We start from the raw sequence: 18,251 nt of genomic DNA on the forward strand, positions 1-18,251 counted from the left end.
TCAGTCAGGAACAATGTTAAAGGTACATATTGAACTCAGAAGCTTGCCATAAGGACTTTTCAGCAACGATGTAGATAATAAGGCTGCATTCATGATGTATGGCAGAGGGGGGGGGGGGGGGGGGGGCAGGTGAAATTGAGGGGGCATCGGGAAAATTTTGGTAGGAAAAAGGGGGGATAGGCAATTTTTTATCAGAAAAATGGGGGGATGCACAATTTTTGGAAGAAGCTACAAGCCTTGCTTAGGGGGGATCATATTTTTTTGCATGACTTTTAAGGGGGGGGGGGTGTTAAGAATCATTCTGGACATTTTACTTGCCCCCCTCCCCTCCCCTCTGCCATGCATTATGAATGCAGCCTAATAAAAAAGTAAATATGAGAAAATGATAAATATTGCACATTTTGGCCTCAAAACAAGATGTATAAAAAATATCAGAATCCTTCAAATTTCATTGATACCCTAAAAGAGGGTCCTAGAGTCATCCTGCAGGGGTAAAATGGGAGATGGGATTTGCCTTCTTGGGGCTCGAAAAATGGGATTTTATGCACCGGGAATGGAATTTACAAACAAAATAAACAATCAAAACTGGGAATGGGATTGAGATTTGAGCAAAACATACGCTGGGAAAAACATGCTATGGGATTTGGTCAAAATGAGGGCTGGGAAATGGGATTAGGGCCCCCTTCAGGACCCTGCTAAAACAACCTCTGGGCAGATCTAAGTTAGGGCACAGTGCTAACTCACAGATCAAACCCTTTAACAACTTCTGGGCTGATCTACGTCAGGGCTAAACTAACTCACAGATCGAATCCTGAAACAACCTCAGGGCTGATTCAAGATAGACTATGGCTAACTAACAGGTGTGAGGCCCTGCCCAAGTTCATTAGTGTTTCTAAATTATTTCGTGTTGTTTTCTTAAATAAAGATATTATTATCATTAATAGATAAATTTAATGTGTTAGGTTTTACAAGGGTGAGCTGTAAACAACAAAGAGTCAAACATGCAAGCTAGCTACCCAAGCATTCAAGGGACTGTTTGCTCATTACGTCGCAGGGGGTGGGGTTGGTGGTTTTTGAAAATTGGGGTCGGGGCATATTTTGGAAAAAAAAGTAATTTGAGGGGGTAAACTTTGTTTTTGATGAATAAAAAGGGGGGGGGGGTAAACTTTTTAAGAAAAATAGTGGGGTGAATATATAAACAGGGGGGGTACTTTTCAAAAGCATCCCTCCAATGAAAACCACCATTCTCCCCTGACCTAATAAACGAACGGTCCCTTACAACAACCAAAATTCAATTAACTTTACAAATCAGTAGTTCATAAAGATCAAATTAGTGGTGTTATATTAAGTGAAGTCAAAGTCATCTCTCAAGTCATTGTATTCCATCACATGTTTTCTTATCTTTGAAGTGTCTGTCCAGGTCACAAAGTCCTCCATACTTCTAGACACTAAAAATGCAGGATCCGTAACGACTTCTGGACCTACTCGTATGTGTCCCTGTTCGATGTACTTTACTGCATCTTTTATGGCTTGTGCCATTCTCAGATTCACCATTATTACCGGCAATCTTCGTCGACAAAATGACGAGGTATTAACTTTTTCGCATTGTACAAGACCTTTCTTGCTGGTTATTAAACCCATGTTATAAAGTTTCTCTAGAAGTTGATCGGTTGCTTCTATACGAAATGGATCCTTAGCATCAAGATCCTTTATCTTGTTAGCCAAAGACTTGACTATCCCGCTTAATTTGTTGTATTTAGTGTAGTCTTCTCTCTTTTGAATGTGGTATTTACGAAGAATCTTAACTTCTCTCAAGTTGTTGTCGCTTTTCCACGATATAAAATCAACTTTTTTCAAAAGCTTTTGTTCATGATATTTTAGTTTTCGTACCATATTGGATTCTCCTACCTATTCTTGTAGTATTTGTTTGAATACTCCTAAAAATCCAGGAGAAACACAGACTACAGACTATAGCACGTGTAGGACGCCATGTTAGATCCTTCGATCATCCAAAGAGACTGAGCACTAGAAACACCGCTGACCAGAGTAAAGAATCACACGTGCAGATGTAACATACATAATACTATAATATATTATTAGTTATCCATAATATTATACAGTCATGCTTTACCTGATTGGATTAGGATTAGGTGATGCCAAAGATATAAGTGTCAGAGGTCTTGAAGTGGTAAAGAAAGCAAAATCGGTTTTTCTCGAGGCCTATACATCAATTCTCTCAGTCGACAAGCTTGCACTGGTAAGTTTACTCATAGTCAAAGACAAACTAGTGTATCTTCAATGCTGTGTTCTGATTGGATGAGCTACTACTAGGCTATATTAAAGTTGTAGGTTAGGCTTGGAATGCACTAGTGACATATTGGATCATAACCATAAACCTAACCTGCCGACATAATCATAATCATAATCATAATCATAAGAACATGCTCACCTATTTTCTTATGTTTATGTCGGTCTTTAAAGGGCAGGACATGTTTATGTTTCAGTGTATCCCCACTACAAAATAAGCGACATAACACTCTTACGATTATGTTTATGATTACGATCCTTATGTCACTAGTAGCCAACTAGTAGAGAAGTGAGTTTTAAATACCAAAAACATGTAATTTATCTTTAATCAACCTCTTTACCTTCATATGCCGTGAAACTGCCCATTTCAGACCACATGACATTCCCTTGAGAATTGTTCTTTTTTGATAAACATTTTATAATATTTACACATGAAAGAATCCACCCCCAAGAGGTCTATATCTCTGATCCACTAGTTGGATTTGACTACAACTATAGTCAGTTTGCATGATGGTGTCATTTCACTACCACTTCCAAAATGCTTCTCAAAATTTCTTTCTCATTCAAATTTGTATTTCCTCATGAGAATAGTAAGACAATTAACTGAATGGAAGAAAGTGTGCAAGGGAGTCTGGTAGTGGTAGTATTATGATTCTATAATACAGGTGTCCTAATTAGTCCTCATGGCCTATTCTGAAGCAAATGTAAAATGTCAGTTGACCATTGAAAATTCTTTAAAATCAATGAAAAGGAATCGCAAAAGATATCCAAGTGGTAGATAAAAATAAGAATACTTGTCTTTGGTGAGAAGGTTTGTAAAAAGTAAAGTGAAATGTAGGGAAAAAATGAAAACGTGTGAATCTGTCTAATGTAGCCCATTCTGCCTTCGGCCTCATGGGATATTGACTCATAGCCCTGGGGGGAAGGGGGGGTACTCCCCTATATTTGCTATATGGGTACATGCCACCACACAGAGTATGGTTTTCAGCGATTCTACTCTGGAACAGGGTATGTGAAATCTCACTCGCTCTGGGACAGGGAATCTATTTTCGCAAAACCTGAACAGGGTAAGGTTATCAGCGATCTTGCTCTGGAACAGGGTGTGAATTTATATATTTACATAATAAATGATGATGACGACACTAAATATGGATAATTACAAACAGCTCAATCAATCTATAGCACACACAGCTACGTAGAATTTTACCTCTGAATATTGAATCCGTTTTGCTTTATGTAAAAGATATTTTCAAACTTTATGGAAACTGCACGTTTTTATTTATTTTAGGAAGAGTTATATGGCCGTGAAGTGATATTGGCTGATAGGGAACTAGTAGAGCAACAAGCAGGTATTTGTGAAATGCAAGTCAAATCTTAGTTGTAATTATCAACTTAACCTTGTTAGTGTTGCGGACTTTTTTAGATATTATCCTTCAAGATGCAAAATCCGAAGATGTTGCATTTCTCGTAGTTGGAGATCCATTTGGGTGAGTTGCATAACTTCAATGAACCGCTAAAGCCTGTTTTCACTTGTGACATAAATAGAGTCAGAGTTAGAAGCAGCTTATAACAATCAGTCAGAAGCACATCAAATGCAAAATTGGAATGAATTGAAGGTTTTCACTTAATTTCATGCATGAAATGCTTCCAACTCTATTTCAGCAAGTGAAAACCAAGCTTGAACCACCGCCACTGCCACCGCCACCGCCACCATGACTATCACCAACACTACCGCTACTGTTGCTAGCAGTACCACTACCAAAAATACTACAACATACTGCATGCTACCACTAGTACCAGCACCACCACTTGCACTTCTACTCCCACTACCACCAGCGCTACTGTTACTATAATAATAAATAAGAAGAGATAATTAGCTAAAAACTAGTGTGAGCTGCGTGGGTGTTTCTAATGAAACAGTAATGATAAAAGGGTAAATTATACACCGTAAAAAGATGAAAAAACTTACTGTTATTTCAGACGCTAGTCCTTCATCCTTTTAATCTGACGAAGGACTAGCTTCTGAAACATCAGTAAGTTTTTTCATTTTTTCACGGTGTATGATATGAACATATCCACATGAAATATGCGCATTATAAATATTATTATTATACTATTATATTATTATATTATTATATATTTTACCCTTTTATGATTACTGTAATAATAAATAATGATAGAATGATGACTTTCATTAATTACAGGGCCACCACACACACTGACCTTGTCATTAGGGCTCGTGAACAAAACATTCCATATAAGGTACTGCATAATGCATCAATATTGAATGCTGTTGGATGCTGTGGTTTACAGGTAAATCATTGTGCTTCTTATGCATGTATGTTTCGCTATTTCTTGAATTATTATTCCCCCAACACTTTTTTCATTCTTTCTTTTTCTTTTTTAGCTATACAATTATGGAGAGACCGTTTCTATTGTTTTTTGGACAGATGATTGGAAGCCTGACAGTTTTTATGACAAAATAGCAGCTAACAGAAAGAGAGGACTTCATACTCTTTGTTTATTGGGTAAGTAAATATTAACTATTTGGTACTTGTATTAGAAAAGCAATGTTGTTCATGTTAAATAGCTACACATAATGAAGACATTAAAAAGGCCACAAAGGGTTATTTTAGCAAGTTTAAATTTATAAATTTATAATTTTTTGTTTATCAGATATTAAAGTCAAAGAACAAAGTGTTGAGAATCTGATGAGGTATGATGACCAACTTACTTGTTAGCAAACTTGGTTTTTGTATATTTATCTATTATTTTTTTGTTATTGGTACAATAGAGGACGGAAAATATATGAACCTCCACGCTATATGACTGTTAGTGAAGCTGTCAAACAATTACTTGAAGTTCCAAAACTTCGCAATCTGAATAAGGAAGAAGCAGGTAAATCATTGACTAATACCTTCTCACCATGCAGCTGAAATAGAAAACGTGTGAGTGTGCTGTGTTCAGTTATTTAGCATGCTGGGGTTGACAGAACACAAGAGAAGTGTTTGACAGAACACAAGAGAAGTGTTTGACAGAACACAAGAGAAGTGTTTGACAGAACACAAGAGAAGTGTTTGACAGAACACAAGAGAAGTGTTAGGAGAAGCACGACACTTCTCGAGTGTTCAGCCAATCCCCAAGTACTTTATAACTCCACACAGCACAGCAAGCAAGTTTTTTTCTCTTTTATTAAATACAAATTACACTAACCATTATTTTAGATAGGAATGACGGAACTGAAAGTGAGCACGCATGCTGTGTGCTCTCATAAAGCATGCTCTCCCGTCAATCAGAATTTGAGTTTTATAACCGTTATTTTATAATACCTTTTACATTACCCACAAATGCAAAGTGGAATCTAGTAAGCATGCCAATGATTGCTGGTTTCCTTGCTCTATTTTAGTGTGTATGAATTCTGATTTGCTTTTAAACTTAAACTGTTGTAGCATATGATGAAACTACACTTGCAGTGGGATTGGCCCGTATAGGGAGCAATGAGCAACAAGTAGTCTTTGGGACAATGAAAAGCTTGTTATCACATGACCTTGGACCTCCATTACATTCCCTGGTAGTTCCTGGGGAAATGCATTTTCTCGAGAAAGAAATGCTATATAGATTTGCTGTTGATATCAATACAGATGAAACTTAGAATAAAAATACATTGGTTACGATATTTATTGATCAAATTGATTTGCCGAATGCTCATGTTTATAACAGTTCTGACAAAGAATCCAGGAGTCATTCAATTTCTAGTGGTGTTGCATCAACAATGCTATTTACACACATAGCACTGTTCATGCTAGTTAATCAGTACACCAGCAAGGCACTTTTATGTGGAAGCTAGTAGCTATTCTACTCTAGGTCGTAAGCACTTTTTTATTAAGTATAATCAAGCTTACAGATGTAGAGCAGCAAGTACTTGCAGAGTTAGTATATATTTAGTAGCAAAGCGAGAGTGCAGTAAATTTCTTTTATATTTTTTCTTTGTTTATTTTTATGATTTTCTTCGACATGCTTTCATAAGGTCTGGATACTGTGCATCCATACAATCTGGATGATGTATTCCACATGTATCATGTTCAAAGGACTTACATCAGTTCTGCTAAAGCCATTTTCTAAGGCAAAATGCCAAACAAATCAAGACAGCATGATAAGAACATAACCAGTTAGGTCAGTGAAGTATTATACATTCTACCTCCTCCACCGTGATTATTGTGGTTGTTGGGTAAATGGTCCAACTGATAACACTTATTGCTTAACTATACAAGTAACTCTAGTCCCACTCATCTGATTTACTGCTGAACACTCCATGCCAGTCTAGTAAAGCGATTAGTTGCTATGGAGGCGATGGCGCTTGTCATACCACATGACAGCTTGTTTGGCAATTTCAGCTGCTAATTTCGAAAAGGAATCCAAATGTAGCTGTAGTCCTGTTAATAGGTTTCTCTGTCCAAATATGGTAACATCAAAGGTAGTGTCTACAACAGTATTCATGAAGTCACTGGAAAACACTTGAGCCTCAAATGAGATGCTGTGAATATTAAACAAGCGTCCTGCAATCAGAAAACGTGCCTGACGAACCCATTGAAGACTGAGTTGCAGTTTTTGTAAGGCTTTTGCAGCGTTGTGATAAGCTAAGCATGAATCATTTGAGTAAGAAGCCAGCTTTGTGCACACATCTTGACATGTATCATTAGCTTGTTTGCAGTGGTCACGTAACGTGCGTTGACAAAGATAATGAAGGTTTGTTTTTTGTTGTGTACATTGTGATAACATTACGAGGCAACTACTGTCACTTAAACATCCAGAACAAGCGCTCTTTGTTGCTTTTCCGCATTCCTTTGATTGCCGTTCCACTTCTTTTTCTGCAACTTTGAGTTGCGACATTTCAACCTCAAGCATAGTGATCACATGTTTAGAGGCAAGACGAGTCAGCTGCAATAAAAAACATAGTTATCAGCAAGGAGTCGAAGATCATATAGACAAATCAACACCAATAATGACAAACTGCCGTTATGTGGGTGTGGCTAATCCATCAGCTAAAAGATTTAAAAAAAACACGCATGCATTGTTTTTCACGACAGAAAAGACACTTGTGCTGTTTTATATACTATAGATTATAGCGGAGGGAAATCTATTCACTATGTATAGATATATAACTTTAAGAGCTAGCTTTACCACTTATAGCTTATCATGTTAGCCAGCAATGGTTTGTTTGTAATTGACCTTATATTAATAAGACACCTGTTATTGTGGCGACCAGTTACAAGGCATGGAGCTCTCTGTGTGCCCAACAATGTTGAATTTAATTTGAGTATCTGAATTGTACGAACCTTTGAGAGTTGATTTTTGAATATGATCTTAGCCTTGAGATGTGTGGTATTGCCTTGTTTGCTTTTGTTAGACATCAAATACACATGCGCATGTATTGACCTATGGATTTCCGCCACCATCTTGATTTGTGTCATTTGGCGACTTATCAAAACACTAATGTCATCGAATACGCCAAAGATACGGGAGTATGTGTCGATATGTACCTGGATAATGGAGTTCAAAAGAGTATTAGTATTAGTACTGTATGAACGACATGCTAGTGTCAGTCTTTTGCTCTGGGCGCTGGAATACTAGAACCAGATGCAAGAAAGAGGAACAGCTAATTTTCCGACATAGAACTTTACAACCTAATTTACTCCACGCGTGGATCATAATGATCCATATGCCCATTGTTGACTTTAAATTTTCACAGACCTGTGTTAGTGTGTGTGCCCCCGGGGGGGGGGGGGGGGGTACTCCCCTATATTTGCTATACGGGTACGTGCCGCCCTTTAGGGTATGGTTTTTCGGCTTTTGGGTCTGGGGTAGGGTATCATTTTTTGACATTTTGTCTGGGATAGGGTTAACGATTTGGTCATTTTTGTCTGGCGAATAGGCTACGCTTTCTGCCGGCACAAAAACAATAAAAATTTTAGTAAATATTGATTGCAATCTATTGAAAAACCGTCATTTCCGTCTTTTAGTCTGGGATAGGGTGTACAATTCTTAGTTTTAGTCTGGGGTAGGGTACGTAAAATCAAAATTTTAGGTCTGGGATAGGGTCAGGGTTTTGAGGTCCTGGCGGCACACCGCTACCCAAGTTGGGGTGGTAGTACCCCCCACATCTTTTAACAGTTGAAGAAATTTACTCTGAAGAAGAAGAGTAGCCTCGAAATGTCTGATAAATGTATTTTTAAGCGCTGTTTAAGCGTATTAATTTTGAATCTATGTTGCTAAACTACGCCAAACAGTCCTTGTATACATTTTGTATGTATTTCTCATATTAGTAGTTATATCAGGTAATATGCAGGGTGTATAAGTCTATACCTTTAGGAATGCAACAGGATTTAATCGAGTTTTGATGTACACCACTGGTCTGTACTCCTTATCGTGCCGTAGTACATTCTCTGAAGGACTTGACTCATCAGGTATTTTCATGCCCAATCCATCTAGTTCAGCATCGATTAAAAACTAAACATACAAGATAACCAAAATGAACAAAATTTCAGTCATAAAAAATTAAAATAAAGCAATGATTAGATGTTTCTGCTGTAAACCGGCACATACCATTGTAGGAAGAAGAGAAACAGATGCATCTGTCTCTATCCCGAACAAGTTCATTGTACCACTCATTTCAAGACCAGGCCTGATGAAAGGACTACCTTCTAAACCAACATCATGTATTTTACGGGCTATTGATATCTGCATCAAGGCAATAAGAAAACATTTATATCCTATCTTGAGATAACACTCTATAAATTAGTTGATAGATAGATAATTTGTAACACCGTATGGTATGTAAAAATGAAACTGACGTTTCGGACGTTAGTCCTTCATCGGAGTAAACCGATGAAGGACTAACGTCCGAAACGTCAGTTTCATTTTTACATACCATACGGTGTTACAAATTATCTATCTATCAACTGTTTTACTAAAAACACCGACGCAGTTTACACTAGTTTTCACTAGTTTTCCACTCTATAAATTATGTTAGTAAGTGAATAAACTATCCATCCTTTTGTATTCTCCTTTGAAGGTTAAGATGTAAGTCAAATTTACCTTTAGACCCGAGGGGAATCCAGTGTTTGCCACAGCAGTGGGAAGCTGTACGTTTAAACCACATGCCTCCAGCAACTGCTGCAGACTAACTGATCCTACAGATCCATAGAAATAATGCTCTCTAATATCTTGTGACAATCCCAAGAATATCTGCCCGGTGATACAGCCATCCTGCAATAATAACATATCACTATAAATTCCAACATCAACACCACCTATCACGACCACCACCTATCACGACCACCACCTATCACGACCACCGCCTATCACGACCACCACCTATCACGACCACCACCTATCACGACCACCACCTATCACGACCACCACCTATCACGACCAACACCTATCACGACCACCACCTATCACGACCACCGCCTATCACGACCACCGCCTATCACGACCACCGCCTATCACGACCACCACCTATCACGACCACCACCTATCACGACCAACACCTATCACGACCACCGCCTATCACGACCACCGCCTATCACGACCACCACCTATCACGACCACCACCTATCACGATCACCACCTATCACGACCACCACTTATCACGACTAGCATAACAATTACATTATCTTCAATGTCAATAACATGAAATACCTTCTTTATGGAGCTTTCGGCTGGTGAACATCCTACCCCAAATTCAAAGTCCGCACTCGTACTGATGCTATGATCTGGCGTGGAGTTGATTGTATCCGTTGGAACAGTAAAACTGCATGGTGGAAAAAGGCATACAGACATGATTAAAACATGGTTTGAAGTGGCCCTCAGTACGAATTAGTTGTTCCTATATCCACTGGGAGGCACCATGTTCACTGTATATTTTTAATACGTACCTTGCATGCATATTTTTGAATGCTAAATATGGAATGTTGAATGCTGGTTTCCAGTGCTGATCGACATCTAACTGTCCTATCAGCTTGGCCCAGATTCCGCTATACTCCAGCATTCCCGTAAAATGAAGTTTATTTTCTTCTTCGCCATCTCTGCCTACCATATGAATGTATCCACTGGCATGGAAGGGGATTGAAGGGTCTACGTCAAGGTAGCTCATGTTACCATTTACCACCTAATCATGACAGTAACATATATTTATCAGTATGTGTTTATCGTTATATAATACTAAAGAGTACGTACTTTGAGCGAAACTTTAATTGATTTGTAAGCCACCAGTGCATCATGGGAGACGTTTTCGAAGGTCATATCAAACAGTACTTGATCTTCTTTGCATGTCGTTTTCATTTGAAACAGGCTATCTTGACCAAATGCCGCTTTGACTATCTCGCACATCTTAACACCGTTACAATTGCCAGGCACACGTGTTTGAGACATGATCGTCAGTCCAGCAGGAATCGAGCCAGCAAGCACTGTGGACAGAGGTTCTCCCGTTATACGGAACATTTTGGCGTGAGTCGAATTGAAGTCTGAAGTTGAGAGCAAAACACCAACCTAACGGAGAGGTCAGCTAGATTAGTTTACTGTATATACTGAGTAAACATGCAAAACAGTGACTTGTTTGCTTTACACTTACACGGCTCTGATTACTTGTTACTTTGTTCCAGTCAAGTAATGGTAGTTCTATTCCAGTGAATGTTCGAAGAACTTTACCAAAAGTTAGACTTTCGCTTATTAGGGAAGCCACCAGGACGTTTGCCTGATGTAGGTTACCGCCATAAAACTCAAGGAAAGTAGAATGCCCGTCAGACACCCAAAATGACTGGCCAGCAAACTTCACAGCAGCTACGTCTCTGTCGACGTAGATTTGCATGGACGGGGACATAATGCGCATGATCAGTAACTCTGATTTTCTGATCGCATCTTGGATCAGCGTAGTAGGCGTAGCTAATCCAAATACTCGTTCAATTGTATTTACATCAAGAGGAGAGCTTGAATTTCCGATTAGTTTGACAGCGCCATTCTCTAATGTTTCCATGGACACCTCGAAAATTGTCTCGCAAAGTCGATAATGACCCTTAGCAATGAATGATCCCCTGGTAGATTGGTAGCGATAGTAGAAAGTAACGTTCTCAAGAAGAATCTTCTCGTGGACTCTGTAAGCTACTGCTGACCCAAGTGGAACAAGAACAGTGTCGATATTTGAAGACACGTGGCCTAAAATAACTCCCGGTACTTGGATGGTAGACAATGGAATTTGTAGGTGAGGTAATGGTAACGAAATATGGTAATGATCCCAACTTAAGACAAGTGTTTTTAGTTTGACGAGAGTTTCAAAGCATAGCACGATTTGATGGTTTAAAACTGATGTGCTAGTACTGGAGAAATTACTTCTTGGAAATAGTTTCCTGACACTTTTTGATATGTTGGAATGGTGTGGCCTTAGCGGAAGGGTTATATTCTCTTTCTTACACCACTGGTGTTTATCCAACCATGGTGACATCACAGTAGATCGGAATTCTATTGGTTAAATACAAAAATTCGATAATTGATATCAATCCAAATAAGGTAACAAATTACCGAAGACATGTAGAATATTTTTTTAGTAAAAATACGCAGGCGATTATAGAAAATCTCGCGCGCTGATTGGTCAAGAAACTCACACTATCACACGATAATCACCTCGAGCGAAAATTCAAAATGGCGGCCAGCCGCTTTGTTACTGTTACCAGAAAAAAATGCCTTTTATCTTCTTTTTTTGAAAGAATCACCTGTGTATTTTTACTAAAACAATTATTTGCCTCAGCCTCAGTGATTATTGGGGAATATTTACCTCGAAGACTCGCGTCTCGGTAAATATTCCCCGATAATCACTTCGCCTTCGGCGAATAATTGTTAAATATTAATTAACAAACTAATTTCGAAATCATTATTAAGAACATCAAACAACATAAATCGATTAAACAACTCACTTTTTTTCTCGTTTCTTTTCAAGAATGCTGAGCATTTGTCCCAATCAGTTGTTTCTTCATTGTCATTCACTACAAAACAACAAGACGTACATTTCAGTGTAAGTTTGTTATCACACAATACATTGAACACCAGTCATTACCATGCCTTGAAGATTCCTTATCTTACAACTGACCAAACCCTGCATACTTTAAGTTCTCAAATGTTACCGATAAAGAAAGGGCTCATACTAAAGGGAATTACTGTGGATTGAGATTATTTGCAGATAGACAGTCAGACAGACAGACGGACAGACAGCCAGACAGACGGACAGACGGACGGACGGACGGACGGACGGACGGACAAACAGACAGACAGACAAACAGCCAGACAGAAAAACAGACAGATGGACAGACGGACAGACAGAGAAACAGACAGATGGACAGACAGACAGATGGACGGACAGACAGACAGATGGACAGACAGACAGATGTACAGACAGACAGACGGACGGACGGACAGACAGACAGACAGACAGACGAACAGACAGACAGACAAATAAACTGAAGACGCTTGAGGTCATTTATCGGGCATTTCGTAAGAGTAGTATCTCCTTTCTACTTCTCACTTAAATGGTTTTTACCAGAGAATGTCTTACCATTTATTCCTAAACTTAAACAAGAGTGAGCATCGTTGTCCAGAGGAGCAGGGAGTTCTGCGCACCAAGGCAGGATGTTACTGTCAGGACTCAATAATCTTGCAAGATGAAATTCTTTGGAGCAAATGCGACCTTGTAATACTTCACACTGCAATCTGCGCATACAAAAAGGTCCATTAACCCTAATCCAGAACTAATTGACCTATAACATTATGACGTCACAGCTCGTCGTTCGGGATATTTAGTACAACATTTATCTGTTATCACCTTTCCCCGTCTATTTAACCATTTTTTATTGTGATTTAATTCGTGTTGCTGCTATTTTGCCCCCTCTGGCGACCATGATCCTTAGCGTTAAAACAATAGATTGTTTTGATGTGACGTCATAGTGTTATAGGGCAATTGATGTACATATTTATAAGAACATGGTCAATATTGATAATATTACTAGTTACCGGCATATTTGTCTAGGTGTTGGATGTGGACCAGTGGAACACGGTGAAAACAAGTGATAACACAGAGCTTTTTGCAGGTATCGTTTGCAATTGCTTGAGGTATAGTTTTGCAGAAGTGATAATACTCTCCTTAGTCCTCTCTCTACTTCTGACTGTTGACCATGGGTGGTTACCAGGCCTTCAGCGGTCATGTAAGTTTTGCAGATGTCGCCTTGATATCTTTTACACGAGTTTCTATTAGGAACAATAATATGCCAACAGCTGAGGATCAATTATTTCTCATGTTATACAAGAGATAAATATTGTTTATACCTTGGACGGACAGTATTCTTTTTCCCTGGTTTTACTGTAGTCTTGTTCGTCGCATGCTTATGGTTAGCGATTCCTGGTGATACAAGGAAGAAATATGCTGGTATATCGGTAATCACAAATATCATGCTTCGTAGTTATCGTTCCAGCTGCTTACCATGATCAAATACTCTTCGACAGTTAGTCCATGGTAGCTTCGAACAAGCAATTGACTGGTACCACAGGGGACCCAATATTCTTACGTCACGACGACAAAATTTCTTTTCTAGTTTGTTACAATCTTCGCGGCATACCGTTTGTGGCTTGTCATTATTCTTCAGAGAGCATGAGGGGTAGTTTAGTTGACAATGAAAAACAATAAGTTGTTTCTGGCAGCGAGAACTCTTTAACACCCTGACAATCTTCGCTAGTCGTCTGTCAGCTTGATACTGCAGCTTTCCATGTGAGACCAGACGAGCACTACATAATCTTCCACTATACACCTGACACCTTGAGAAACAGACCGTATTTTTAATAGATGTTAATGCTAAAACAGTGTCTTAACGACTATACTAACCTCCGTTGTTTGTTTCTTCTATGTCCTATTAAAAAAAAAAAAAAAAAAAAAAAAAAAAAAAACAATTGAAAGTGCTACTCTGACGAAAATCGCTCAAACTTGGATTCAGCTGAAACTTCCTAAGAATACTTTCTCGATATTCAGGACGAAAGTATGATATTTTTACGATTATTTTTTGGAGTCTGTGACGTCATACACTCAACATCGAACATTGCTACATATATTTCTTTGTATATAAATCCTTAATTTATTTTATTCCTATGAAGCCCAAAGGGTGGCTAATGTGCTTATTTCACATTCATTATGACTATAATTTATATTTTGGGGTGTTTGGGTATTTCTTTCTCCCTTTACTACTGATATTTTGATCATAAACTACAAAGAAATGTATGGAGCGATGTTCGATGTTGAGTGTATGACGTCACAGACTCCAAAAAATAATCGTAAAAATATCATACTTTCGTCCTGAATATCGAGAAAACACTCCATACAGTGATTATTGGACCTTTAAAGAGTATTCTTAGGAAGTTTCAGCTGAATCCAAGTTTGAGCGATTTTCGTCAGAGTTGCACTTTAAATGATTCTTACTACACACACGCACAACAGATACATGTTCAGAGAACAAGGACTTACCTTTTACTCTAACATATGCTGAAGCCGAAACTTTTTGTCCTCGATGATTCTTTGCGACGCATCTGTAAACTCCCTCATCTGATGGTTGGATGTTCTTAATACGCAGGCGCGATCCCCAGTCAAACTGCTTTATTTTTGCTCGTAGGCTTTGAACGACAGTGGTGCCATCTTTTTTCCATTTAATTCGTGGTTTTGGTTTGCCTACAACACATCTTAAGGAAACGCCTTTACCAGTTGATATTGTCTTGATCAGGATCTCTGGGCCACCTCCTATCAAACAATTCAAACAATAACAAACATGACTTTCTTCGGGGAACGGTCTAGATTTTTACGAAGCGGTATTTACCTTGACGACGATAAGGCAGCAGCCAGGCAAAAGAACCACTTATCATACTACTTCGTAAGTGATCCTGCAGATTTAAATTGTACTACTACATAAATATTGCATTATGTACAGATAGACAGACAGAAAGACAGACAAACCAGCAAGCCCAGCACAAAAGAACAGGCAAACAGACAAGCATGAAGCAAACTAACAAACAAACATACCAAAATGACACTAATTCAAAGGAAGTATCAGCTAAAAGTGATATGAAGCAGAATAAAGATTTTTTTCATTGATCAGTTGAATGAAGAATCCCTATAGCCTGGAGGCAAGGATATTTTGATGTTTTATCTTAACCTTAAGTCACTTAAAATTCCATTAGAAAAGAAAAGATACGATCATCTTTGACAAGTTCAATCGACACCTTGGTGTTCCAGTTGAAATATTTATTCTGAATCACGTGGTTCATAGCATTTTAGGAAAGCATACATTTGTGTTTTGCTGTATCTCGTTATTAATCTATTCATTACGATACGGAATCGGCTTACTTCAGTCTCATTTACACACTCAGCGAACAAATTGGATGCGTCCCTTCTAAAACAGTTGTTTTTAAATATTTGTGCTTGCACAGCCCGGCCCACAGCTTATTATTCTACCTCTTATAAAACTTGCTTTAAAAATTGTATTTATAAGTTAATGGGTGGCCTTAACAATAATCTATTGCAATCAGTGTTCTGCTCTAATCAGATATCCAATATTCTTCACACAGTATGGTTTCGTTTCACGGATATATGTCGTGCACTCTATTTACAAGTATCATCAAGTAACAATGGCTTGATCCTCCTACAAGTCCGCTACGTCTAATTCCAGTAAGTACTCATACCGTCTTAAACACAGGAAAACAGTTCGCTTTTTAAGTAAATACGGGGGTATTACAATTGTAGTGTTTGGTCATTAGTGATGTTGAACGAGTTAGAACTAGCTATTAAATGGTATGCTTGATCTCTTTTTGTTTGGCTGTTTGAAGGTGTTTGCTCTTATCAATCAATTGTGTTGGTTTATATAAGTCGTAATTGGTTAACACTTATCCGTATGCAAACAATTGAAGGTGTAGGGTGGTCCGAACGCCGCATAGAAACCACACAAGTCGATACAATCATGATTGGTAATTGCTATTTTTTCACTTATCGATTAAGATCGTACATCAATCTTCAAAAGAATATACTACGATGAGCCTAGCTCATACTGACGAAGATATGCAAGTCAAAAGCAGAATGAGAAAACTATAGCGAATACAATACAATACAATCGCTCGATCCAGAGTTAATATTAACTCTGCTCGATCCAAGTTACTATGAGAGGATTCCGTAATTTATATACATTAAGTAATATCTATTCTATCGGATAGAAAACTTAAAGTTAGCGAATTACAAAGTGAATAGGCAAATTGATCTTACAAATTCTTATGACTTGAATTTTTAACATTTTCCACGTAGTTGCAAGCGCGTAAAGGACATCAAAGGTAAAAGAGGAATTAAGAAGAAAATATTGGCCTATTAAGTATTTCATCACTTCACAACAAATATACTCAAATATGTACATCGCATTTGATACAAAAAGAACGTTATGTTCATGCTCTTTTTTGTCTTGTCTTTGAGCGGCCGTGTTCTCGAATAGACCCTTAAAAAGCTAAGTGCAAGACTACTGACTGATCAAATGCATGAGATTTTTAAAAGTTATATTCATTATTATTACTTATATACTATAAAAGTCATGTATAAGTAGTTTTACTAGAATATTCATTCTTACCTTGGACGAGGCACCTTTACAACCGTGTATCGTGATGAAGCACAAAGTAAAAGAAAGAAATACTGAATACTCCATGATGTACACGTGTATCTCAAAACAGTTTTACAAGTGTTACTGGATAAAATATAGATCTATGGATCATTTACTGGTCTTAGGCTACTGAGCTATCAGACCAGTCAATGAATGCGCTGTGAACAGTTCAATGGTCTAAAGCATGTATGGCTTGATGTGGTCTTGTCGATCTATTTACTAAGAATGCACAGATCATCCAGACCACACACAGCGTCGCGTGTCGGATTTCAAGTTCTACGTTTAGTATTCAGTGGGCTAACTAACTATAGCTAGAGACTCTGAATGCAGACCATGAGACTAGACTTGGAATCATTATTCTGCAATTGACACTACGCAATAATAATGATGAATTTTGTATACAGTCAGCATATGTGTTATGAATCGGGCTGTATACCTTTACTAGTTACACCAAATCTACAAATAGAAGGGCTTTATACACAAATCAACCGTTTAAATGTAATAAATGAGTGGCGCTAAAGATCCTTCAGAATTTTGTCTTAAAAAATGTTTCACACTGCCGACCTGCCACAATTGACGTGTGATTGTTTCCTTATAGTGACACAGAGACAGTGTGTCTTCTCAACAAGTTGATCAATGCTTAAAACATGTTTGCTAGCGGTGTAAGCTGATAGGATGATCATTATGAAGCCATAATTATGGCATTCCACTCTTGAGTATTATCCACTGGTCAGTATTTGGCCTCAGTTGAGTTATTGGCAAGTTATTGTCACGATGTCCTTTCAAAAACGACTGTGATTAAGAGAGCTGTACTTACTGCCTATAAAGAATGGTCTCGTAAGAACTGAATGTAAGCCGTGCTCTAACTGACGAAACATTAATGACTTCATCACCACTCCAGGTCAGTCTTATCACAGATCTTATCGATCGATCTTGTTTTATAATAACGATGATTAATTAGGAGTTGTGTAAACTGTGGGAAAACTACTGTGTGAATGGCTAGATATGGTGATATTCCGGCCAAGAGGAAGGAAAGAAAGTCATTAGATTAGCATAAGACAATTAATGGAAGTGCTACACTTCCTCTACTGAGAGCCAGATAACATCCTTACCAGTCATCACTGAACAAGACAGTACTATTAAAAAAAACATTTATATTAATACTAATACTAATACTAATACTAATAAGAATATTAAACTAGTTATTTATCGGCACCAGATTTT

At 38.0% G+C, this 18,251-nt stretch overlaps 3 protein-coding genes across 3 annotated transcripts; 1 reads left to right on the forward strand and 2 right to left on the reverse strand.

The window, feature by feature from the left end:
• Positions 1–337: 337 nt before the first annotated feature.
• LOC116293049 (U3 small nucleolar ribonucleoprotein IMP3) lies at positions 338–1,997 on the reverse strand. The gene has a single exon (XM_031700440.2). The coding sequence runs from the start codon at positions 1,891–1,893 to the stop codon at positions 1,345–1,347; it is 549 nt and encodes a 182-aa protein (XP_031556300.1). The 5' UTR covers positions 1,894–1,997; the 3' UTR covers positions 338–1,344.
• Positions 1,998–2,054: 57 nt separating this feature from the next.
• Positions 2,055–5,983, forward strand: LOC116293077 (diphthine methyl ester synthase). Its single transcript, XM_031700470.2, has 8 exons — positions 2,055–2,257; positions 3,596–3,656; positions 3,731–3,794; positions 4,512–4,620; positions 4,715–4,835; positions 4,984–5,023; positions 5,102–5,205; positions 5,757–5,983. The coding sequence occupies exons 1-8, from the start codon at positions 2,123–2,125 to the stop codon at positions 5,957–5,959; spliced, it is 837 nt and encodes a 278-aa protein (XP_031556330.1). The 5' UTR covers positions 2,055–2,122; the 3' UTR covers positions 5,960–5,983.
• On the reverse strand, positions 5,968–17,275 carry LOC116293076 (uncharacterized). The gene is made up of 18 exons (XM_031700469.2): positions 16,998–17,275; positions 15,210–15,273; positions 14,864–15,133; positions 14,231–14,255; positions 13,832–14,163; positions 13,678–13,750; positions 13,366–13,599; positions 12,911–13,065; positions 12,276–12,344; positions 10,940–11,823; positions 10,546–10,857; positions 10,245–10,477; positions 10,009–10,120; positions 9,403–9,573; positions 8,911–9,045; positions 8,671–8,814; positions 7,644–7,847; positions 5,968–7,245 (listed from the first exon to the last, which is right to left on the reverse strand). Exons 1-18 carry the CDS (start codon positions 17,070–17,072, stop codon positions 6,640–6,642), a joined length of 4,098 nt encoding a protein of 1,365 aa, XP_031556329.2. The 5' UTR covers positions 17,073–17,275; the 3' UTR covers positions 5,968–6,639.
• Positions 17,276–18,251: the final 976 nt, after the last annotated feature.

This window comes from Actinia tenebrosa, unplaced genomic scaffold (genome assembly GCF_029948245.1).
Source record: "Actinia tenebrosa isolate PJP-AT-01 unplaced genomic scaffold, QUT_ActTen_1.0 PGA_scaffold15__27_contigs__length_11533743, whole genome shotgun sequence".
In the NCBI taxonomy this organism is placed as follows: Eukaryota; Metazoa; Cnidaria; class Anthozoa; order Actiniaria; family Actiniidae; genus Actinia; species Actinia tenebrosa.

Coding starts and splice junctions, on each gene's coding strand:
- LOC116293049 (XM_031700440.2), bottom strand. CDS start 1,893: ATGGTACGAAAACTAAAATATCATGAACAAAAGCTTTTGAAAAAAGTT.
- LOC116293077 (XM_031700470.2), top strand. CDS start 2,123: ATGCTTTACCTGATTGGATTAGGATTAGGTGATGCCAAAGATATAAGT. Junction 5,024..5,101: donor AGTGTTGAGAATCTGATGAG/GTATGATGACCA, acceptor TTGGTACAATAG/AGGACGGAAAATATATGAAC. Junction 5,206..5,756: donor TCTGAATAAGGAAGAAGCAG/GTAAATCATTGA, acceptor AAACTGTTGTAG/CATATGATGAAACTACACTT.
- LOC116293076 (XM_031700469.2), bottom strand. CDS start 17,072: ATGGAGTATTCAGTATTTCTTTCTTTTACTTTGTGCTTCATCACGATA. Junction 14,164..14,230: donor AGAAGAAACAAACAACGGAG/GTTAGTATAGTC, acceptor CTGTTTCTCAAG/GTGTCAGGTGTATAGTGGAA. Junction 7,848..8,670: donor ATCCTGTTGCATTCCTAAAG/GTATAGACTTAT, acceptor TCCATTATCCAG/GTACATATCGACACATACTC.